This window comes from Bufo gargarizans, chromosome 1, assembly GCF_014858855.1.
Source record: "Bufo gargarizans isolate SCDJY-AF-19 chromosome 1, ASM1485885v1, whole genome shotgun sequence".
Taxonomy (NCBI): domain Eukaryota; kingdom Metazoa; phylum Chordata; class Amphibia; order Anura; family Bufonidae; genus Bufo; species Bufo gargarizans.
In genome coordinates, this window is record NC_058080.1 from 633,494,098 (window position 1) to 633,519,498 (window position 25,401).

General features: G+C 44.7%; 1 protein-coding gene across 2 annotated transcripts in view; it reads left to right on the top strand.

Moving 5' to 3' along the window:
* The window catches only part of CHD1 (chromodomain helicase DNA binding protein 1), a 128,333-nt gene that overhangs the window by 83,520 nt on the left and 19,412 nt on the right, over positions 1-25,401 (top strand). For both annotated transcript variants that reach the window (XM_044275977.1, XM_044275976.1), the window contains exons 28-33: positions 583-733; positions 5,675-5,794; positions 6,024-6,173; positions 15,126-15,359; positions 15,470-15,607; positions 20,359-20,537. In XM_044275977.1, coding sequence (XP_044131912.1) covers positions 583-733; positions 5,675-5,794; positions 6,024-6,173; positions 15,126-15,359; positions 15,470-15,607; positions 20,359-20,537 — 972 coding nt within the window. The remainder of the gene's footprint in view (positions 1-582; positions 734-5,674; positions 5,795-6,023; positions 6,174-15,125; positions 15,360-15,469; positions 15,608-20,358; positions 20,538-25,401) is intronic.

The following is a 25,401-nucleotide window of genomic DNA, read 5'->3' on the forward strand; positions in this document are numbered from 1 at the left end:
CGAACTGTGTACATGACTGCCCCCTGCTGCCTGGCAGCACCCGATCTCTTACAGGGGGCTGTGATCCGTACAATTAACCCCTCAGGTGCTGCACCTGAAGGGGTTAATAGTGCTATCATAGCCCCCTGTAAGAGATCCGGGGCTGCCAGGCAGCAGGGGGCAGACCCCCCTCCCTCCCCAGTTTAAATTTCATTGGTGGCCAGTGCCATTGACTTGCATTGTAATTCAGGACGGATCCGTTTGGCTCCGCACGGCCAGGCGGACACCAAAACGACTTTTTTTTTCATGTCCGTGGATCCTCCAAAAATCAAGGAAGACCCACGGACGAAAAAACGGTCACGGACCTACGGACCCCGTTTTTGCGGACCGTAAAAAAAAAAAAACGGTCGTGTGCATGGGGCCTAATCCAAAGAAAAGCTGAGTATTTGTGGGTAATGTATGTTCCAGCACAGACTTCTGGGACTCGTATCCCCTGTACTGTAATACTGCATATTAATATTTGAGTAGACTATGATTTATTTTTATATTAGCCATTTTTATGGGTATTATTTTTAACTGTCATATTTTGTTCCTCTGTTTTAGATATGTTATTCCATGCCACACAAAAGCAGCACACTTTGATATTGACTGGAGCAAAGAAGATGACTCAAATCTTTTGATTGGAATCTATGAATATGGTTACGGCAGTTGGGAAATGATAAAAATGGATCCTGACCTCAACTTAACACAAAAGGTAAAACTGATGATTTATTGTTTTCGACTAATAAAAAGTAACTGGATCCTTACCAATTCCCCAAAACACTTTCACGTAGCAGGAGTGCCTCAGAAATCGTATTCCCTCTTTGCTTATGGCACCAAGTTATGAACTATTTGACTGTTCACAGGATTCGATTTCCCCACAAACCTCCATGCTTTAGCTTTGGAACAATTCTGCTCTTAGTAGTTATATTACTGTTTTGTTTTTGTGTACTTCCAATCCAGAGGAATTTGACATGTTCTTTGCTTACTACTATTGACCTGTTTCCCATACTAAGAGTATTTTAAAAGTTCACAATTGTTTCCTGCTTACCCATTTTTATGTCAGTTATAAATTTATTTGGTAGGTTTCTTGTATTACAATAGATTTTCCTATGCACTGGGTTAAAAGGACATATCATGAGAAAAATCTTTAGGAAAAACGTAAAAGTAAACAAGTGCACATCAGTAAGAAAATGGTTATTAAAATGTTTTGTTTTTCGCATTTTGATGATTCATATAAAAAAAACTTGGTGGGTGTATGGGTGCTCGGATGTCTGCTGATGTCAAGAATAAGACTCTCTTGGCCCAGGAAACCTATGCAGTCAGTCTGCATAAAAATTAGTATGTAACTGAAGAAAACCTAAATATGACTAATTTTTATGGACAGTGATAAAAGATGCAGAATCTGCTTGCTGATTTGTTACTGTTCCACATTGTCCTTATTCTGAAAAGAATAATCATTCTCATCACCACTAGTTATTTCCATTCTGCTTCGTTGAAGGAGCAGAACAACTGGTTGTATGCAGGACTATTTTGTCTTCTCTTTTTGGTAAATCTGCGACTGAGGCCCCAAAAGGAGCCTGCAGTGCAAATGTGAACAATGCCATAGGCTGCCATATGTGTAATACGGGAGTGTTGGCACTATATCTGACCATTATATCACTTGTATCTGGCATTTTTCAGCAGTTTTCCCTTTGCTCCAGTTGCCCCTGAGTTGGTGTGTGGATACTAGCTGTAATGATGTCTGCCCATAGAGTACTCCTAAGGCTCTCTCAGAAGCCACATATATGACATATTAAGAAGTACTGAGCAGTATAGATATGAATAAAACACTTGGAGTGTATCACTTAATATTAGCCTGTGAATCATGACTGCCTCTCCATAGACTTCTATCTGATGATGTAAGCTGATCCTTCAGTGAGCAGGCAGCCTATCCTGTTTTAGGATAGGTTAGGTCCCCCCTTCCCCTTTTTCTTCACCTCCCTGGCCACCCATGCCTCTCCCGGCCTTTTCCTCCACTTTTTAGTCCCCGGCTTCTGCCGGGACTAGGCAGCATCTTCCCCGGGCCCCTGGTGCTCCCTTTGCCTAGTTTTTACCCTACCTGAGCGTCGCTTCTCCTCAGGAGTCCCCCTCACCTGTTTCTGCAGCACTTCTTCGGGGACACGGCACCTGGGGTTCGGTAGGACAGCCTCTGCCTGGCTGTTTTTCTTTTTTCAGGCTCCCTATTGGCCCCCATAGCCTCCTCCAGAGAGGACTCTTATTTGCAGCCCCCGCTTCTGGTCACCATGTATTTTACATGCGCCTGTTGTGATAAAAAGTTGCCGTGTGGTCAGCCTTCCCTGTTTGTGTGCAGTACCATGCTCCCAGGCCCTTTCCCTGACCACCCCTTCTGTGCCAGTCCCTCCTGAATGGGCCTCTTCCCTGTCCGAAGCCATAGGGAACCTTGTCCGACTCTCCCAATCCATGGTGGAGTCGCTGGACCGCTTGCCTGCCCAAATTGCAGCCGCCTCTGCCCCTCCCAGGGACTCCTCCGCGGATGGGGCACGCTCACATTCAGACACCAGGTCCCGCAAACGACCTCGGGTTGTCACAACTAAGTCTCGCTCCTCCTCATCTTCGGGTCAACCCCAGGACTGTTCTGAGGCTGGTGACGTATTCTTCCCATTTTATGCCTCCTCGGGGGACACCTCTGCACCGATTCTGACTCTGAACAGAGCAGAGTTGCAATTCTTTTATCCAGTATATGGCTGGCCTCTTAAGATCTGACACCCGGTGCAGTACCTCAAAGTCTTCTCATTGCCCCTGTACTAGGCATGATTTTTACTTTATTGCTTGCACCAGACAACCACACTCCCCTCTCTTGCGCAGGTTGTTGGTTGTCGAGCTAGACTTTCAACCCTGTGAAGTACTACTGTATTCCGCACGTTGCGTTTTCATGATGGAGTACTTGCGTGTTTTTTGTTTTTTTTTTATTATTGCTTTTCTGCTTTTTCACAAAGTTACGTGGTCCAGTCCTTACAATGTTCATCGATCTCCACTGAATGCTCTATCCTGCAGGGATACGGAGCATTGTGAGCACCAGCTGCTACTGCAGTTTTCGGGTCATCGCTGGACGTCCTCGCTGATATGGCTGTGACTAGACAAGTGAGCCCCACACACCTACTTGGTGGGTGGGATTTTCCACTGCTCCCCCTGGTATCGTATATGGTCCTGTAGTTCTTCCATGGTCCGTGCGTTCTTGTACGCCCTTAGATTTGCAAATTAGTAGCGCTACATGACAGTACTGCCGTCCCCTTGGTCCTTGCTGTTTCTACACCTGTCCGTTTATTCCTTCTTCCTTGGGGGTTTATTGTGCTTTGCTGGTAGCTGGTTTCTACATGTCAGTGTAGTCTCTCCTGGCTTCCCTTTGCGAATTCTGCATCCTCTTCTGACATATGGATATCTGGCCTTTCTTTTACAAAATCCAGGCTGTGGTACTTTCCCATTCTGGGGCAGTGTTATACAGTATGCTAGTTACTACACTCGGGATGGTTGGTTAACCATGGCTGATGTTTTTCCCCCCCTATGGTGGATACATTTCATTTTTCCCTTGATAATCTGGCTATTATTGTCCTCAGTGGTCCAGTTCTGTGGACCCTACTTGAGCCTCTGTCTGGGTAATCTTGCTTGGAGTCTCTTCCCCAATGATTCTTTGACCATCTAGCTGGCCGGTTCCTTCTGGGTAATCCTACTCGTGACATCTCTTGACCACACATGCTCTGTATGACAGCAGCTTCTTTGGGCCCGGTTTGGTTATTTTCTCTCCTGGGTCCCCATAGTCTCTTCCCGTGTCCCCAGGTCAAGTACCTGGTATCTGGGAGTTTAATGCTACGGTTGGCAATTTGGATCATATTGGTCATTTTCCGGGATGAAGCTTTCCCTCATTTTGAGAACTGTTCCTCCTTAGGCTGTTTGGAGTCCTCTCCCTTCTACTCAAATATCTCTGACGTGTGTCTACGCTTGTATTACCAGGGCCTGCTACTGTTTCCCTTTTCCCTGAGACTTCATGTTGCCAGGGATATCTCTGGTCTTACTTTTCATAGCGATATTTAGTTTTTCGGAGGCTCGATCCTAGTCTCTTTTTTTTATGGGAAGCAGGTCTTTATGTTCCCTTCTCCTGGCCATTACCTAGGAAACCCTCCTCCCCTAGGGGTTGGCTGCTTTCAGCAGGATGGGGTTTCCACCTTCTCACAGGGTGTTTCTTTTTGCCCACATGTCTTGCTGCGGAAGGAGGCTCGCTCCCTTCCAATGGTTCCCCTCTACCCTGGCCTATACAGGAGGTTGGCCACAGACAAAACATGTTTTTGGTCCGAGACAAGTTAGTTTTTTCCTTGCTGGGTCCTCTCTGGCCGGGTTCCTTTGCTTCCAGGCCTTATAGAAGCACCTTCCTTTTGCCAAGAGGCGGTCCACAGGGTCTTAGCTTGTTTCCATAAAGTTTTTCTCCTTGGTTAAGGACTGCTCCGTCCCTTTTTTCCAGGCATTTTCCTCCTGCCAGGTACCCTCATAGTCTAATTTTCTTGTTGGGTCTGTCCTCTTATGGATTCTCCTCCTGGAGCTTCCTTCCATATGCAGAGCGCTAGGTCGTTACTAACAGATGTTGCTGTGCTACTACTCTCCTGTTTCTTCAGGAGGAGCCCTGGTTCTTCCAGATCCTTCCTCAGGCTCTTTAGTGCACACTTGTTCAACTCTTTGTTCTTGCTCAGTACATCTGCCTTGCTCCCTATGCCACCTCTGGAGGAACCGGGTGTTTCCCCTTGTTCCTTCTTAGGCTCTTTTCCCAGGCACTTGTCCTTGGAATCCTGACGGTCTCCTATATTATTTTTCTTTTGGAACCATTTCATGCTATGGCCACTCTTGGTCCGGTTGGGTCACAGGGTTCTCCAGCACCTGTGTGTCTAACTTTTTGCATGAGATTTCCTTCCCACCCTCGGGGACTGCTTTGGGACGTCCAATGGTGCTGTGTCCCCCAATGACATTAGTGATAAAATTGGATTTTTGTACTTACCGTAACATCCCTTTCTCATTCAATTCATTGGGGGACACAGATCCCACCCTTTCTTTTTATTTCTTTTGCTGTCACCGGGCTGCTGTTCTTGTTTCCTTTCCTGGTCCAGGACATGTTTGGTTCTTCACTTTTGCTTCTCTCTTCTACTGCTTTTGGTACAAACTGATTAGCCAAGTGGCCGTGGAGAGGGTATATTCCACCTGGGCAGAGCCAACCTTTTTGATATCTAGTGTCGCCTCCTAGTGGTAGCTGGCCATATACCAATGGTGCTTTGTCCCCCCAATGAATTGAACAAGAAAGGGATTTTACGGTAAGTAGAAAAATCAAATTATCGCAGAATACAGAGAGAATGTTTAGGAAGGGGAAAGGAGGCTGATAACTGGAGAACAGGTATTTTTCTGATGGTGTATGTTGCAAAGTTTCTTATTTCCCTGTATTGTTGATTAATGCAGAGATGTGGGAATTGATAGTGACAATTTCAATCCACATTTTTTTTCCATGTAGACTGTAAAGTATTGAGAATTTTATTTGTGAGTTTTGCATTCTTGACAATGTGCCAAAATGATTTGGTTGCATATATAAGTTACTAGATATCCATAATTCTGTTTTTAGATATTGCCAGATGATCCAGATAAGAAGCCCCAGGCTAAGCAATTACAGACCAGAGCAGACTACCTCATTAAACTCCTGAGCAAGGACCTTGCTAAAAAAGAAGCACAGCGACTTTCAGGAGTAAGTGTGTAAAAGAAGAAATTATTTAAGATGCTATAGGGTTTGTGAGAACATATATATTTAACAAAAATGAAAGTTGTAATCTAATTGGTTGCTGTGGGCAACTAGGCCAGTTGTACTTTATACCAGTTTGATAAATGACCCCATTTGTTTTTAGTGCCTTTGCGCATGAAAGAAAAGTTGTATAGAAAATTCCTCTGATAGTTTTAACATGTAATCTGTACCCTAGGGAAATTCAAAACGGAGAAAAGCACGAGCAAAAAAGAGTAAAACTGTGAAGCCTGTGAAAATTGAAGAAGTTAAAAGTGAATCTTCACCGCCAACTTCAGAAAAGTCAGAGGAAGAAGAGGAGGAGGAAGATGAGGATGATGAAGACAAGGTAAGTTTAACGAATGAATACTAACGTGTTATTCAGAGAATCTTCAGATATTTTATACCAGTGGCACGTCATACTGTGCTGCCTATTGAAAAAAATAAAGAGCCTTTTGTTTACCAGTGAACGTGAAGAACTTTTACACAATCTTGAAGCAATCACCCTTTCCTGGTTCATGATTAAAAAAAATGCATAGTTAAAGAACTGGTCTCCTCCTTTTTAAACCTTTTCTGGCATGGTTCTTCCAATTCCCAACCCCCTCTTCATTGATGTAATATGGCAGCTTCTCAGGATTTTGGATTGACCAGATGAGTGGGGGGAGAGTGTTTATAGTTGAATTTCAGCTCACCTGGTAATAGTCATTAACCCCCAGTGCACAGAGCAAGTCAGGTAAGAACTTTGGTAATAGAAGAAATAAACATAGTTTGAGCACTTGAGTTTCAATTTCGTCTTCATTATGGTAACCTATTTACAACATGTAGAAAAATCCAAACACTCCAACACCAGTTAAGGCTACTTTCACACTAGCGTTCTGCTGTCCGCTCGTGAGCTCCGTTTGAAGGAGCTCGCGAGCGGAGCAGAACGCTTCCGTCCAGCCCTGATGCAGTCTGAATGGATGCGGATCCGCTCAGACTGCATCAGTCTGGCGGCGTTCAGCCTCCGCTCGGCTCGCCTCCGCGCGGACAGCTGAACGCTGCTTGCAGCGTTTAGCTGGCCGTGCGGAGGCGTGCGGATCCGTCCAGACTTACAATGTAAGTCAATGGGAACGGATCCGCTTGAAGATGACACCATATGGCTCAATCTTCAAGCGGATCCGTCCCCCATTGACTTTACATTGAAAGTCTGAACGGATCCGCTCAGGCTACTTTCGCACTTAGAAATTTTTCTAAGTTATTAATGCAGACGGATCCGTACTGAACGGAGCCTCCGTCTGCATTAATATGATCGGATCCGTTCAGAACGGATCCGATCAAACGCAAGTGTGAAAGTAGCCTTAATGCGTTTTGGCCAAACCGTCCTTAGTCATAACTGATAAAAAAAAAAAAATGGTATATATACGTGGCGTCTACTTTCTCTGACTTAATAAAGGGAGGAGAAAAACAGGGTGGAGAGACACCTGTTTAACTGAGGAAGGTATTATTTGTTTCACCTCGTGACATACATACAAAATACATGTATATGTAAAATCTTGTATGCTACTTAAGCCACCATGCGAGTATTGTTGCACACATTATATTTATATTTTATATATGGTAATAAATATTCCACAATGTTTTCAACAAGATCACAAGGTGTGAACGTAGAAAGGTAAAATCATAATTTCTATACATCAAATTGAAAAGTACAAAATGAGAGGCGTGTTGTAACAGCAAAAATGCAGAAGCAGACAGGGAGAAAAATCCACTAATAAAAATACATTGGTTCTTTTCTAAGTTTTAAGCCCGAATCGTGTATTTAAATCACTTTCTTTATATCTCCACCTCTAGGGGGAGCGGTCAACTTTTCAATAGCATAACTTTGGAAGCTTTTTCAATGATCGGCCATGTTGAATAAAATGTGTAGCTGCATTTGAAATGAATGTGCAAGAGGGATTAGCTATATAATTTGTGTTCAAGAATTCTGGTTTTAAATTTTCTTGCGGTACTACCCACATATAATTTGCATTCAGTACATTTAATAATATAGATTACTCCTATTGAATTGCAGTTGATATGATTTAATGGGAAAAACCTCTGTGTTGTCAGAATTATAAAACCTTTTCACGGATATCGCAAAGCCGCATGGTTTACAAGGATGGCTTCCACATTTTGTGAAACCCATGTATCCCATTAAAAGTATTAGATGCGGCTCTGACACATGAAAAAGAGGGCGAAAGGGAATTGGCAAGTGTGGGTGGGCATCGAGAAACCATTCTACAACTCATATTAGACATCGTCTTCATAAAGGATAGATGAGCAATTAGTGATGGCCTGTTGGGTTTGCGCAAATTGTCTGCTATAGGCGAGTACTAAAGTTGGTTGTTCAGAAAGATTTGCTTTGTAATTTTGTTTATTTGGATTTTAGTTTTTTATATTTTTATTCAAGAAATCTTGTCTGGATTTGTTTTTAACAATATTAAGGGCTTTTGAGAGCATCCACTGACAATAACCTCTTTGTAACAAACGGGATTGACAGTCACAAAAAAAAGGCAGAATCACTACTGCAATTCCTCTTGGCTCGTATGTATTCACCCACCGGAATCTCTTTTATAGTGTGAATAGGGTGGTGACTATTTGCCCTAATTGTTACCTGCTGTTAATTTACAATATATGTTCATGTTTTTATATATACGTCAGCAACACCTGTAACTGTTATATCCCAAAAATGAATTTCGGTCCTATCAAAGGAACTAACAAAGCGCAAATTGTAAGAGTTATTGTTAAGTTACAGCATGAAAGAGGGTATGGCAGACAAATCGCCCCTCCAAATAAGGAACAAATCATCGATGTATCTGCCATACCACTCGATGTCTCCAGGAAATGGGTTGTCCTCACAGAAAATAGAACACTCCTCATAATAAGACATCGATAAATTGGCAAGGGAAGGTGAAAGTTTAGCCTCCCTGTTTAACAAAAACCTTTTGGTAACATAGTATATAAGGCTGAAAAAAAGACATCTGTTCATCCAGTTCAGCCTGTTATCCTGCAAGTTGATCCAGAGGAAGGCAAAAGGCAAAAAAAAAAAATATGTGAGGTAGAAGCCAATTTTCCCCACTTAACAATTCCTTGCTTGGTGAAATGAAAAATAATTATGGGTTAATAAAAATGTTGTAGCCTCTAATATGCAATCAATAAATAGTGTAGTGTGTCTGCTGTATTTATGTAAATGAAATTCGAGAGCCAGGAGTGCAAAATCATGAGGGATCGACGGATATAGGGAAATGACATCAGTAGTTAACCATGTGAATTCTGTTTTTCCATGCTTTGTTATAAAAAAGACCTTAGTACTTCTCCTGTGTCCTTAATATACCCCGGAACACGTTTTACTAATGGTTGAAGTATCGCATCCAACCATTCACCTAGTTTTTCCATAAGGGAACCTACGCCCGATATTAGGGGGGGGGGGGGGTGTTAAGATTATTATGAATCTTAGGTAGGGCATGCATGATGGGTGTAACGGGTGCATCCACGTTAAGAAAGGTAAATTCCTTATGTGTAAAAATATAATATTAAAATAGATCTCTACCTTTACATAATACATCAATATATTCCTGTTGGTATTCAGATATCTGATTTCTTTCCAATCTTTGATACGTGGATTCATCCGAGACAATTGCCATCATTTGCTGATAGTAAATTTCCCTATCAAGAACCACCACTGCCCCCCCCCCCCCCTTTTATCCGCCATTTTTATAACAATCATCAGTTTTTTTCTAACGTTTCAAGGGCCTTCTTTTGTTTATAGGCAAGATTATTATATTTATTACCTGTGAAGTTTTATTATAAATAGCGGTACACTCCTTCTCCAAAACCTTTTGAAAGGTGTCCATGCTAGGTGTGTGTGATTTTGAAAGGTTAAAAATGTGGATTCGTGGTTTTACAATTTTAAATCGGTAATTCTACATAGTTATTACTTTCAGCCTGAAGATTCGTAAGGCACACTAAAGACACCTGTTCTATAAAAGACAAATGCATATATTCATTTTCAACAATAGCATTGCTCAAGGCTGTCTGCTCTTTACGGCTATTGGCAACATCAAAATGTCGCTTAACGGTCAGGTTTCTGACAAATTGGTTAATATCAACAATAGTGGAAAACAGGTCAAAGTCGGCACGAAATTTAAACCAAACATTAACACTTGTTTGTGATCCTCAGTAAGTACATGGCTAGACAAATTAACTAGATCCAATGTGGTAACAGTATTCTCCGATACATCTACTTTCTCTGTTGCCGAGTGGCCATATTGTGCGTTAAAAAAAAAAAATATGTTGTTTGTCCCGATATCCATCGGGCTTAAATCTTAGAAAAGAACCAATGTATTTTTATTAGTGGATTTTTCTCCTGGTCTGCTTTAGCATTTTTACAGTTACAACACTCCTCTCATTTTGTACTTTTCAATTTGATGTATAGAAATAGATTTTACCCTTCTATGGTCACACCTTGCAATCTTATTGAAAACATTGTCGAATATTTATTACCACATATAAAATATAAATATAATGCGTGCAACAATACTCGCATGGCGGCTTCAGTAGCATACAAGATTTTACATATACATGTATTTTGTATGTATGTCACGAGGTAAAACAAATAATGCCTTCCTCAGTTAAACAGGTGGCTCTCCACCCTGTTTTTGTCCTCCCTTTATTAAGTCAGAGGAAGTAGACGCGATATTTATACCTTTTCTCTATATGTTCTAATGTGGGTTGGCTTACAAACACTGACCAAATACTGATGCAAAATACCGGCCATGTGAAAGAGGCCATAGTCTGAGAATCTGGTGGCTAATTTGCAGGGAAAAAAAGAGTCAGATGAACCAGCCCAGAAAGATTGAAATGGCATTAGGCATTTTAAATATGTCTTATGTGGTTATTGGGATACGTTTTTATTATGAACGGGGATGTCTCCATTAACCCATAGAGGACCAGCGCTGTACATGTACGGCAGGCTGATTGGGTAGGTGCAGGAGCTGCACCTGCCTGATCAGCGGCTCGGACCCGGCAGTCACTGACAGCTGGGCCCCTGCTGAATACACCGGCATCAGTGAAAACGCAGATGCTGGCGTATTAACCCCTTGTATGCCCTCCGCTACCCCATTGGGTCCCCACGCTGCAGTGACGTGGAGCCGATCGCAGAGAAGGCAGCTTGATGCTTTCTACCCCTTAGGCTGGGTCTCACAGGCAGGCTGTCGGCATAAAAGCTGACTGCCAATGTATTACAATACAGGTTGTATTGTAATGCAATGCAGAGGGGATCAGACCCCAAAAGTTGAAGTCCTAGAGTGGGACAAAAAAAAAGTAATAAAATAATTACATTTTTCAAGTAAAAATAAATTCTGTGCCAAAAAAGCAATTTTTTTTTGTCGCCTTACATTACAAAAAGGGTAATACCAAGTGATCAAAAAGTCACATGCACCCTAAAATAGTACCAATCAAACCGTCATCTTATCCCGCAAAAGAGACCCTACTTAAGACAGTCGCCCAAAAAATAAATATGGCTTTCAGAATATAAAGACACTAAAAATAGCAGTTTTGGCACAGTTTTTATTTTTTTTATTTATAATGTCCATCTGACAGGTTAGATCATGTGCTATTTTTCTATAGAGCAGGTTGTTATGGCCGTGACTATACCAAATAAGAATACTTTTCCTAAGTAACTGGCTGGTACTTAACTCCTTAGGACAAGCATTCTCTTCCTAGGGTTAACCCCACACGCGCTGCCGCGATAAGCAGCAGCGGCCCAGCTGATACGGACAGCTGGGCCCCTGCTTTATCCGCCAGCATCGGTGAAAACTGATTCTGGTGGTCACGGCGGCCACGGCATACAGGGAGTTTACAGCAGCTTGTACATCCCCATCAGTTCCCTGTGCTGTGGTGACGGGGACCCGATGGTTGCTATGGCAGCCCCGGTGCCTTGAACAGGCATCGGGACTGCCAGCTACGGAAGCCCAGGAGATCCAGCCCCAGTGCTGGGTCTCCTTGGCAACTGTCAGCATCTTACAGTGTAAGACACTGACAGTTCAATAAAGCGCAATACAGATGTATTGCAGTGTATTGAAACGGGGATCAGACTCTGAAATGTTGAAGTCCCATAGTGGGACAAAAATAAAAGTGAAATAAGTTTTTTAACAATTCATATTTTTTTTATTTTTACTTTCAATAAAAAAAGCCCCTTCCCCGTAAAAAAAACATCTAACATTTGTTTTAAAAAAAACACATTAGGTATCAACCTGCTCTATGAAAATATCCCATGATCCGTAAAAAAAAAAAAAGTTAGCTCGTGTGTGTTTTTATTTTTTTTATTTTATAGAACAGGTCATTACGGACGCAGTGATAAGTATATGTATATATGCATGTATATGTGTGTGTGTATATATATATATATATATATATATATATATATATATATATATATATATATATATATATATATATATATATATATATATATTATAATATAATTTTTATTTATTTTTTGTTTTAACCACCTCAGCCCCCCCTAGCCTAGCTTAAACACCCTTAATGACCAGGCCACTTTTTACACTTCTGCACTACACTACTTTCACCGTTTATTGCTCGGTCATGCAACTTGCCACCCAAATGAATTTTACCTCCTTTTCTTCTCACTAATAGAGCTTTCATTTGGTGATATTTCATTGCTGCTGACATTTTTACTTTTTTTTTATTATTAATCGAAATTTAACGAATTTTTTGCAAAAAATACATTTTTTCACTTTCAGTTGTAATTTTTTTATTTATTTTTTTTAAATGACATCTATATATACATTTTTCTCTAAATTTATTGTTCTACATGTCTTTGATTAAAAATAAAAATGGTTTGGGTAACAGTTATAGCGTTTACAAACTATGGTACAAAAATTTGAATTTCCGCTTTTTGAAGCAGCTCTGACTTTCTGAGCACCTGTCATGTTTCCTGAGGTTCTACAATGCCCAGACAGTAGAAACCCCCCACAAATAACACCATTTTGGAAAGTAGACACCCTTAGGTATTCGCTGATGGGCATAGTGAGTTCATAGAACTTTTTATTTTTTGTCACAAGTTAGCGGAAAATGATTAATATTTTTTCTTTATTTTTTTTTTCCTTACAAAGTCTCATATTCCACTAACTTGTGCCAAAAAATAAAAACTTCCATGAACTCACTATGCCCATCATGAAATACCTTGGGGTGTCTTCTTTCCAAAATGGGGTCACTTGTGGGGTAGTTATACTGCCCTGGCATTTTAGGGGCCCAAATGCGTGCGAAGTAGTTTGAAATCAAAATCTGTAAAAAATGGCCTGTGAAATCCGAAAGGTGCTCTTTGGAATGTGGGCCCATTTGCCCACCTAGTCTGCAAAAAGTGTCACACATGTGGTATCGCCGTACTCAGGAGAAGTTGGGAAATGTGTTTTGGGGTGTCATTTTACATATACCCATGCTGGGTGAGAGAAATATCTCGGCAAAAGACAACTATTCCCATTTTTTTTATACAAAGTTGGCATTGGACCAAGATATTTATCTCGCTCAGCATGGGTATATGTAAAATGACACCCCAAAACACATTCCCCAACTTCTGAGTACGGCGATACCACATGTGTGACACTTTTTTGCAGCCTAGATGCGCAAAGGGGCCCAAATTCCTTTTAGGAGGGCATTTTTAGACATTTGGATCCCAGACTTTTTCTCACGCTTTAGGCCCACTAAAATGCCAAGGCAGTATAAATACCCCACGTGACCCCATTTTGGAAAGAAGACACCCCAAGGTATTCAATGAGGGGCATGGCGAGTTAATTGAAACTTTTTTTTTGGGCACAAGTTAGCGGAAATTTTTTATTTATTTATTTATTTTTGTTTTTCCTCACAGTCTCCCTTTCCGCTAACTTGGGACAAAAATGTCAATCTTTCATGGGCTCAATATGCCCCTCACGGAATACCTTAGGGTGTCTTCTTTCCGAAATTGGGTCACATGTGGGGTATTTATACTGCCCTGGAATTTTAGGGGCCGTAAAGCTTGAGAAGTCTGGAATATAAATGTCAAAAAAATTTTACGCATTTGGATTCCGTGAGGGGTATGGGGAGTTCATGTGAGATTTTATTTTTTTACTCCATGGATCCGTAAAACACATACGGACGTCTGAATGGAGCCTTACAGGGGGGGGTGATCAATGACAGGGGGTGATTAGGGAGTGTATATGGGGTGATCACCCCCCTGTAAGGCTCCATTCAGACATCCGTATGTGTTTTGCGGATCCTATCCATGGATGCGTGGATCCGTAAAACACATACGGACATCTGAATGGAGCCTTACAGGGGGGTGATCAATGACAGGGAGTGATCAGGGAGTCTCTATGGGGTGATCAGGGGTTAATAAGTGACAGGGAAGGGGGGGGGGGTGTAGTGTAGCGTAGTGGTGTTTGGTGCTACTTTACAGAGCTATCTGTGTCCTCTGGTGGTTGATCCAAGCAAAAGGGACCACCAGAGGACCAGGTAGCAGGTATATTAGATGCTATCAAAACGGCGTCTAATATACCTGTTAGGGGTTAAAAAAAATCTTATCTACAGCCTGGCAGCGAACGATCGCCGCTGGCATGCTGTAGATCCACTCGCTTACCTTCCGATCCTGTGTGCACGCACGTTCACAGGAAGTCTCGCAAGATCACGCATATATGCGTGACTGTGCCTGGGACAGCCACCTGCGGAACACGATCCTGCGTTAGGCGGTCCGGAGGCGGTTAAACAATAAAAGCATTTTGAAACAAAGAAAAAATATTTAGTCTCCAGTTTCTGAAAGCCATTTCATTTTTTTTTTTTTTTTTTTTTTTGCCTTGCCTGAGCCTCACAGAAAGCGTAATAAAGAGCAATCAAGATAGAGAGATATAGAGATATATATATAGATATATAGATATATAGATATATAGATAGAGAGAGATAGATAGATAGATAGATATATATATATATATATATATATATATATATATATATATATATATATATATATATAATCTATCATCAAATCTGCCCTCCTAAAACCATATGGCGTTCCTTTCCTTCTGTGTCCTGCCATGTGCCCGTACAGCAGTTTACAATGGGGGTGAAACAGCTGATCAACGGGGGTCCCAGGTGTTGGAGCCCCACCGGTCAGATGCTGAAGATCTATCCCGAGTATAGATCATCCGTTTAAACAAACTGCAGAACCCCTTTAAGGTTAAAAATTGCAATGTTCTTAAGGTGTTAAAGTGACAGTTTTGTTTTGCTGCAGGAAGAAGATGCTTCTGTGAAAACAAACAGTAAAAAAATTAAAGCTGAGAAAGAGAATGAGCAGCAAACTGAGCCAGAAGGGCCTTTGAAAAAGGAGCCTGAAGACAAGAAGGAAGTAAAGGAGAGCAAAAAAGAGGTAAAGAAAGAAAGGAAAGATCGTGATGAAAAGAAAGAAGAAAAGGACAAAAAGGAAACAAAAACAAAAGAGCCAGTCAAAGAAATTAAAGAAGAAAAGGTAAAGTCACGTTTTGTGCACTTGGTGAATGGTATATTCTAATTCACTTGTGTCTGCTGCTACAAATGAATACTGACACTCCACTCTTGTGACTTCCTTTTGATGCATAGGTTAATGATGTGAAACCTGAAAAAGAGAAAGCAAAGAAAAATATTTCTGCTGAAACCCCTGTTCACATAACCGCAAGCAGCGATCCAATTCCAATCTCTGAAGAGGCAGAGGAACTTGATCAGAAGACGTTCAGTGTTGTAAGTTTGTTTTGCCTCTACCTACAGGGAACGTATCGCCTACATTTATTTTTACTAGATAGTGACTCATCCTTTTTTGTATTCTATTTTTATTTTCTGATTTATAGTTATTTTTTATTTATATTTTTTTTCTATTTCCTTGGTCATGGTTATGGGGGGCAGCCATCTTGCCCTACCTGCAAACAGCATTTAGAGATATGCTTTACAGCAGCCACCACGGGCCATAGACATAATGGACAGGAGCTGACTTCATTGGGGGAGATTAATCCAAACTGGTGGTAAGGAAAACTGGCTTAGATGCCCATGATAACCAATCAGATTCCACCTTTCATTTTTCTGAGCTCCTTTTGGAAAATGAAAGATGCAATCTGGTTGCCATGGGCAACTAAGTCAGTGTTCCTCTCCCCCATTGACTTCTGAGAGAATGTCTAGACTTGCTCAGTGACCTGTACAGAGGTCAGGGGGGAGTAGATAAGCAATTATAGCAACTATTGTGAATGGTGGATCCTGTGTTATGTATATATGGGTGTTATCTGGCATTGTAATACTACCTGTAATAATAATTAAATGACTGCTGAAAAGTGATCTGAGGTCTCAACTAGTATTGAGCGACTTCAGGTTCGGACTGCTGTATCCCAACCCTATTCTTTTGAAACTTTAACTATAAAGCCTCCGTCCTACCATAAGATGTATGGGCTCTGTTGGAGGTCTTTGCGAACTTGTGGCAAATAACGGGAGACTTGCTTCGTCTCATTGCAGACATTACAGTTTCAAAATCGAAAGCTGAACTCTGCTTTCTGCCTCATTGACTAAGCCGAGTTTGGCTTCGGATTTTTAATTTTCAATGCCAGATCCGCATTGACTGCAATGCGGGTCTGGCAGTCATCTGGCCAATTTCTGGCATAAATGCCGTTTTGAGCCACATCAGGCAGCCAAATCTCCTAAATGGAAATGTGAACTCGGTCTAAGTTTTGCTATGGGACTCAGATCTCTGTACGACCCCGTCTAACTACTTACCTTACAATTGGTCTGTAGTTTAATGACATTCATGAAAGTACTTAAAGACTGACTTGGTGATTACATACTGGAACCAACTTCTATTTGTATATCTCTTGAGACTTTACTACAAAACGAAGTAGAACTGTTGTCATGTTTCTGGCTTTCATAATATGGTAGTATGCAGATTTGGCCACTTTCACCCAGTCAGCGTGTGTTCAGTGCTCAAATCTCTGTGTAGGCTCCACATGGTTTAAAACTCTTTAACGGGTTGGAAATTGACTTACTGCGAAGCTACCAATAGGTGGCAGTAGAGAGACAGTTTTCCCTTCTGGAGGAGAGTTGATTGGGATACTTTTTCCCAGGGAGAACAGCAGCTTATAGACAAACACTTGCTCTCTATAAGAATTAGAGTTGCACTGGGTATCGAATTATCGATACCGGGATTTGCCTTTTACCGATAGCGCAGCCTAGTATCACAGAACATGGAGCGCGCTGCTCTCAGCGCGCACCATGTTCTCTCAGAAGCACAGGAGAGGAGGAAGCAGTCTCTCCCTCCCCCCCCCCTGTGCTGCCACCAATGAGAGGAGGAGGGTAGGGACTGTGTGGGTGCCAGCGGCAGAATCACATAGCCAGAGTCTATGACAAGGCGCTGCGATCAACGGCAGTTAGCGATCTTCATTCAGGCGCAGTGCGCCTTCCCACCCTTACATTGGTGGTGCAGTGCTGCTAGGGCCAGCACACATGAAGTCCTACCCCTCTCCCAAGAAGCCCTGCCCATCACGGACATCTCTCACCAGGAGCAGCTCCAGACTACATTGTAGCCATGTGTGTGGGAGGAGTTAGGGGAACACAGGCTCCATGTAGGACTGTGCTGATGGAGAATACACAGGTACTTTATGGGAGGTGTGTATAAAGCAGGGCTATGTCAGTGTAACCAGTCTATTGTAGGATTGTTTCGATACCAAAATTTTGATTCAGTTTTGATACAATGCCAAAAAAAAAAAACCCAAAAAAGCCACGTGCATTTCGCATTTTATGGAATGTCCGGCCCATAATCAAACAGTCCTGTCCTATTTTTTTTTTTTTTTTTTTTTTTTTTGGGTGGACAAGGTGAAAAAAATATATATATACTAAATCGCCCCCCCCCCCCCCCCTTCTTCTTTTTTTTTTTTTTTTTTTTTTTTTCTTTCACGTAATTCACTGCATAGGAGATTTTTATAAAAAATTTGTATAACTATTTTTCCTTCTTAGGGGCTAGAACCTGGGATCTTTTAATCCCTTGTCCTATTCACCCTAATAGATCTCTATTAGGGTGAATAGGATCTTACATACTCCCCGCTGCCTTGTGCCTAGTGCACACAGCAGCAGGGAGCTGACTATGGCAACCAGGGCTTCAGTAGTGTCCTGGCTGCCATGGTAACCGATCGGAGCCCGATAACACTGCTGGTGCTCCTATCTCCGCCACCAACGAGAGGAGGTGAGGGGACTCTGTGGCCAATGATTTTAAATACTTGGGAGGGCGCACTGCGCCACCAATGATAATTAACGTTTAATACATATAGAGCCAGCGGCAGAAACACATTGCCGGCACCCGACCTCTATGACGGGGAGCTGCGATCAGCAGCAGTTAACCCCTCAGGTGCAGCACCTGAGGGGTTAATTGCCGCGGATGCAGCGCCCTGTCAGAGGTCGGGTGTCGGCAATGTGTTTCTGCCGCTGGCTGTATATGTATTAAACCGTTGTTTATTATTGGTGGCTCTTCCTTCTCCCCGTGCTGCTGAGGGAAAATGGCCGTGCTGAGAGCAGCGGGGTCCATGTTCTCTGATACTGGGTTGTGCAGTAGCACAGCCTAGTATCGATAAAAGGCAAATCCCAGTATTGTATCGATACCGGAACAAAAGTATTGATTAGGTATCGAAAATTCAATACCTGAAACAACCCTAGTCTATTGTACAGCTTTCTGTGTGTTATGTGCACACAGTAGTTCTGTGTAATGGACATATAGCAGAGCTGTGTGTGCAAGATAAAAACAAAAAAAACAAAAAATATATATATATATAATATAATTTTTTTTATTTTTTATTAAACTATCTGTGTAATGGGCATGTGGTAGAGCTGTGTATGTAATATGTGTATGGCAGCATCAGGGGGGCGCAGTGTATGGCAGCAGTATTGTATGATGTTGGATAAATGTAAAATTGTCTACATTTATTTCTGCATGGGAGACTATCAATGATCTCCCTGCAGAAATATCAGCCTTGTATTACTGCAAAATTTGTTCTCATCCTTGGCTAAAATACTACTCAAAATTAAGGAGTATTTTTACTCTTCCGGAAAAAATGTAGTGCGACCTCCTCTTCATTAATGGTGCAGTGGCAGTTTTGATAGGAGCTCCAGTAGTGTAATCGCGGGGCTCCGATAGGTTGCCATGGCAGCCAGGACACTACTGAAGCCCTAAAAATCAAGTTGAACCACTGCACTCAAACGTGAAATAAAATTTTCTTTATTCCATCCAAAATAAATTTAACATGGAGCCATTGGCCAACGTTTTGCTCTATCCTAGACCTTGAGCACGGCCTAAACAACATATTTAAACATAAGTGATGGCATAATATTACATATAAGTCTAGTTCAATTTCCACTGTCGTCACAAGTGATTTCTTCTCAGATATAATGAAATTTTACAATGACGGCAATATAATAATAAAAAGACATTATGTCTATATGAACATACAAGTGTGAATTATACACAGTAAGAGTCCCATGTGAATAGAGCAAGACACCATAGTCAGAGGTAATATAATGGTCAATAGTTACAAAGAATCTAAGGTAGAATGAGACTGCCGTCTGGGATATAAATTGTGTCTACTATGAATGTGGAGTTATAGTCAAGTAAGCATTTAACACATATCCCAGATGGCAGACTGATTGCGCAAATAACACATAAGAATAAAATAATATAGTGTTGGTGATCAGTGGGAGCTTACCAAAAGTGCGGCTGCCAGGGGGGGGGGGCGCTTTGAAGGATGATGTCCCAGCACTGTGGTGTGTGCTGCATGTTTTAAAGGCGGCCGGCTTCATATGTCTCTTCCGGTCCACTACTGAAGCCTTCGCTGCCATGGTAAGCTCCCTGCTGCTGTCTGCACAGGGCACCAGAACTATTTTACGGTGAATAGGAGAGGGATTAAAAGAGTCCAGGTTCCTAGCCCCTAAGGGGGGAAATAGTTAATAAATAAAAAGTTTAAATTTAAAAAAAAAATATTAAGTATAGATCACCCCCTTTCCCAATTTTATATATAAACAATAAATACATACATATTGCATATCGCCATGTCTGAAAAGTCCAAACTATTAAAATATTTAAAAAATTTCCTATGCTGTGAACGTCGAACACAATTTTATTTTTATTTTTTAAACTGCCCAAGTCGCGTTTTTTTTTTTTTTCTTCTCACCTTGTCCCCCCAAAAAATAGGATAGGGCTGTTCAATTATGGGCAGAATGTTCCATAAAATGTGGAATGCACGCAGCTTTTTGTGTGTGTGTGTGTGTGTGTGTTTTTTATTTTTTTTTTATTTTTTATGGTATCGAAATCGAATCAAAATTTTGGTATCGTGACAACCCTAATAAGAATATCGTTCTCGTATGATAAAACTTTTACAAGTGAGCAGCTCTTTCTCAAGTGCTAGAGGACAATGGACAATTCTTTGGTTTTAGAATTTGAGTGTACAATAAAATACATTTTTCTCTTACAGTGTAAAGAGAGAATGAGACCAGTGAAGGCTGCATTAAAACAGTTGGATCGACCAGAAAAAGGGCTCTCTGAGCGTGAACAGCTTGAGCACACCCGGCAGTGCCTGATTAAAATTGGAGATCACATAACAGAATGCTTGAAAGAATATGCAAACCCAGAACAAATAAAACAGTGGAGGAAGTGAGTAGAATGCGTTTCAATTTTTTCCCCCCCAGAAAATAGTTATTGTAAAGCTTTATATATCTTTTCTCGCCCATTTTCCTTGGGGGACACAGACCTTGGGTATAGCTCAGCTCCCTAGGAGGCGTGACACTAAGTAAAACTGTTAAGCCCCTCCTCCATCAGCTATACCCTCAGCCTGGAGATAGAGGCTACCAGTTTTAGCTTAGTGTCCAAGGAGGCAAGACACTCCCTGCTACTGCAGGGCTGTTTTCTCCTTGTTATTTTTACTTTTTCTTCTAATTTTGTTATTTTATTTTTTCCTAGGGATACCAGAGACGCATTAGACCTCTCTGCTCTCCCGGGGTTGAGCTGCGCCAGTGCCAACTTATCTGCACTGCTGCCTCCCCCACAGAAGCAATAGGAGGATCTGGGCAGCAATGGCTCCCCTACATCCCGCCAGCTAGGGGGTCGCCCGCACGCCAAGCCCCTCTTCCAGCTTCCTGCCACTGCGGTGCCAGTGGCTGAAGGGGCGACCCTGCTGGAAGGGACTGAGGGTGAAGACGTCGGACGGTGAGATGGCTATTCCAGCCCATACCCCGTCCCTATCTGCATCTACCCCTCTGGGTAAGGGGGGCACCCGTGGTCGCTCATTCTGAGCGCTCATCTGCAGGACAATGCAGCACAGCAGCATCCTCAGCACCCCCACGCCGTTTCCCCCCCCCCCCACGCTGCTATCTTTCTCCCCCCTCCCCCCTCCCCCTCATTCGGGGCTGACTCCATTTTTCTCTTCTCTCTCCCCCCCCTTCCCGCCGAGAACGGGGGGCGGGGCTTAGCGGGCCCGGCAGGGGGCGGGGCTTACGTGCGCGTCATTTTGGGGGCGGAGCTACGTTCTCCTTCACAGGAGACATTTCAAGCGCTGGAGGGGGCGGAGCTTGTTCCCCGCGCTTTCTGCTGAGGTTTCCCGCGCTTCCTCACTCCTGACAGGAAGCTGGGACACGGTGGGGGACTCTAACCTCCTGTGTACATCGCTCGGCTTCTGTGGGCGCTCTCTGCTGCTCTCTGCTGTTCACTGCTTCTCTGCTGCTGCTGATCTGGGCCATCTCCTGACGTTCTTCTGAGGCACTGGTAGGACAGTTAACCCTCTCCTAACCCTCCTGGTCATAGCTGCTATAACTCTTTGTGGTCTCTATATTAGAGTACAACCACACTTCAGCATGTCAGATCCCACAGGTGCCCCCAAACCCTGGTACCATGCCTGTACCGCCTGTAAGGAACTTTTTCCGCGTGGGCAATCTGAGCCGCATTGCCTTGCATGTCAGGCCCCGGTGCAGGGCCCGCTTCCCGCTGCGCCCCCCGGTGCCTCTGAACCCCCTGACTGGGCTAGGTCTCTGTCTCAGGCGGTGGAAAGCCTTACACACGTAGTGGGCCGTCTCGTGGATAGACCGCCTCTCCCGCAGGCTGCCACAATCCCTGTCGCACCCGCTGGGACTACCGTTTCTGCCGCCCCCACTGGTTCCCTGCCTCCCAGGAATCTTCCAGGGCCCGGCATACTCAGAAACGTTCAAGGGTTGAGCGCACATCTTCTCCAGATGCTTCGCTCTCTCCGCCATGCGTGCGAGCTCAGTCAAGTCTATCCTCTCAAAGGGATACGCTTTCTGAGGGAGAACTGGCGGATTCGGACGTGGACATGGACTCAGAGCTTCCGTCCAAATTGGCGTCCGCGGTGGGGCATCTTGTCACTAGCATCCGTGATACCTTTCAGCTACACGATGACCCCCCCCAGCTCTGAACAGGCCGGCGTGTCCTTTCTCCGCCCCAAACAGGCCTCCAAGGTTTTTCCCATACACGCTGATTTTTCTTCTGTGGTATCCAAGGCTTGGACTCGGCCTAATGTCCGCTTTATTACACCCAAAAAGCTGGACATTTGTTATCCCTTTCCAGCGGATTCTGTGACCACGTGGACATCCCCGCCTAAGGTTGATCCTCCCGTGGCTCGCCTGTCCAAAAGCACTACTATTCCTGTACAGGACGGATCTTCCCTCCAGTCTGTTGAGGACCGTCGTACGGAATCCCTCTCCAAGGCCATATTTACTGCCTCTGGTTCGGCCCTTAGACCGGTCTTTGCCTCCGCCTGGGTTGGCAAAGCGGTCTCTGAATGGGGTTTGCAACTGGAACGGGAGTTAGGGTCGGACGTCCCTGTTCAGGACCTCCGTTCCTTAGCCCAACTAATTGTTCAGGCCGGAAAATTCGTCTGTGAGGCCTCCCTTGATGCGGGTGCCCTCATTGCCCGTTCCTCTGCCCTGGCAGTTTCTGTCAGGAGGGAACTCTGGCTGAAGGTTTGGGCGGCGGACGCCGCTTCCAAACGCTCTTTGGCCGGCCTACCATTCACGGGTTCCCGCCTGTTCGGAACCCGTCTGGACGAACTTATATCAGAGGCCACGGGTGGGAAGAGTACTCACCTCCCCCAGGCCAATGGGCGCCCCCCGTGGTCGCGCTGGTTCGTCCCGTTTTCGGTCCTTTCGCAAGCCCACCGGGTCTAGACCCGCGGCCAGTTCTTCTTCCTCTGGCCCAGCCCAGGATAGACGCAAGAAGCCGTTTTTTCGGACGCAACCTACCTGGCGCAAGTCCCAGCCTGCACGGGCTCCCACAGGCCAGCAGCCCTCTGCCTGAAGGTGCGCCCCCACCCACCTGGGTGGGGGGCCGCCTTCTCCTATTCAGGAACGTATGGCGGGCCCACATCTCAGACGCATGGGCGGATACAAAATCGAATTTGCGTCCATTCCGCCAGACCGTTTCTTCCGATCCCGTCCTCCGCGAGATCCCGTACGAGTGGCCGCCTTCTTCGCGGCCATTCACTCTCTAATGGACAAGGGTGTCGTCGCCCCCGTGCCTCCGACGGAAAGGTTCAGGGGGTTCTACTCGAACCTCTTTGTGGTTCCCAAGAAGGAAGGCTCAGTGCGTCCGATCTTGGACCTAAAATGCCTGAACCGTTTTCTCCGACTGCAGAGATTCCGGATGGAGTCTCTCAGGTCCGCAGTGGCCTCCCTGGAAAGAGGGGATTTCATGGCCTCAATCGACATTCAGGATGCATACCTCCACGTTCCGGTTGCTCCATGTCATCACCGCTTCCTGCGCTTCGCGGTGGGGGACGATCACTTCCAATTCGTCGCCCTTCCCTTTGGTCTGGCGACGGCTCCTCGAGTGTTCACCAAGGTCCTGGCCCCTGTCTTGGCCCTTCTACGTTCAAGAAGTGTTTTTCTTCTCCCATACTTGGACGACATCCTGGTCAAGGCACCCTCCTTCTCTCAGACATCCCGCAGTGTGGAACTCACTCTGGAGACCCTGACGCGGTTCGGTTGGATTATCAACCACCCCAAATCTTCCCTTACCCCCTCCAGACGGCTGATCTTCCTGGGGATGCTCCTGGATACAGAGTTGGCGGAGGTCCGCCTTCCGTCGGACAAGCGTCTGGCCCTTCGCGGGTCGGTTCGCAGTCTCCTCCGTCATCACCGCCCTTCCCTCAGATCCAGCATGCGGTTGTTGGGAAAGATGGTTGCCTGTTTCGAAGCGGTGCCGTTCGCACAATTCCGATCCCGCACCTTTCAGAGGGCAATTCTGTCGGCCTGGGACAAATCACCGAGGAGTCTGGACAGGACCTTTCTTCTGCCTCCCCTGGCTCGGGCTTCCCTCGGCTGGTGGTTGCATATCCCTCTAAGGGGGAAGTCCTTCCTTCCACTGAACTGGCTGGTGATTACCACAGATGCCAGCTTACGGGGGTGGGGGGGGGTTTTCCCTCCCCGGTCCGTCCAGGGCGTTTGGTCTCTATCGGAGTCCAGACTTCCAATCAATATTCTGGAACTGAGGGCGATTCTTCTGTCCCTCAGACACTGGACCCATCTGCTGAGGGGCCACCCTGTTCGGATCCAATCGGACAATGCCACGGCTGTGGCATACATAAACCATCAGGGAGGCACTCGCAGCGATGCAAGAGGTGACCCTCATTCTCCTCTGGGCGGAGACGCACGTGCCGGCCTTATCTGCGATTTACATCCCGGGGGTGGACAACTGGGCGGCGGATTTCCTCAGCCGGTCCACCATCGACCCGGGAGAATGGTCCCTGCACCCAGAGGTGTTCGAAGCCCTTTGTCTTCGCTGGGGTCGCCCCGACGTGGACCTCATGGCCTCCAAATTCAACCACAAGGTCCCCCTATACCTGGCCAGGGCACGGGACCCGAAGGCATACGGCGCCGACGCGCTCGTCCTTCCGTGGCGCGAATTCTCCCTTCTGTACGTCTTTCCTCCTTTTCCCCTCCTGCCACGGGTTCTTCGGAGGATCGCGGCAGAGGGCGTCCCCGCGATTCTAATTGCCCCGGATTGGCCCCGCCGGTCTTGGTACGCCGACCTAATGTTGCTGTTGGCAGACGCACCATGGCCACTGCCCTCCAGGGAAGACCTTCTCTCTCAGGGACCGATCTTCCACAAGCATTTAGGCTCGCTACGTTTGACGGCGTGGCTATTGAGACCGCCGTCTTAACGCGACGGGGTTTCTCCGCGGACGTAGTCCGCACCATGATCCGGGCTCGTAAGCCCGTATCCTCTAGGATCTACTATCGGGTTTGGAGGTCCTATCTGGGGTTCTGTGAGTCCCGGAGCATCCCACCTCTCCGGTTTTCTCTTCCCACAATCCTGTCCTTCCTCCAGTCGGGTCTGGACCTGGGGCTGTGCCTCAGTTCTCTGAAGGGTCAGATTTCGGCGCTGTCTATTCTTCTCCAGCGTCCCCTGGCCCCTCTAGGGCCAATTAAGACCTTTTTACAAGGGGTGGCTCACTCTGTTCCGCCGTACCGCCCTCCAGTTCCTTCCTGGGACCTGAATGTGGTGCTCT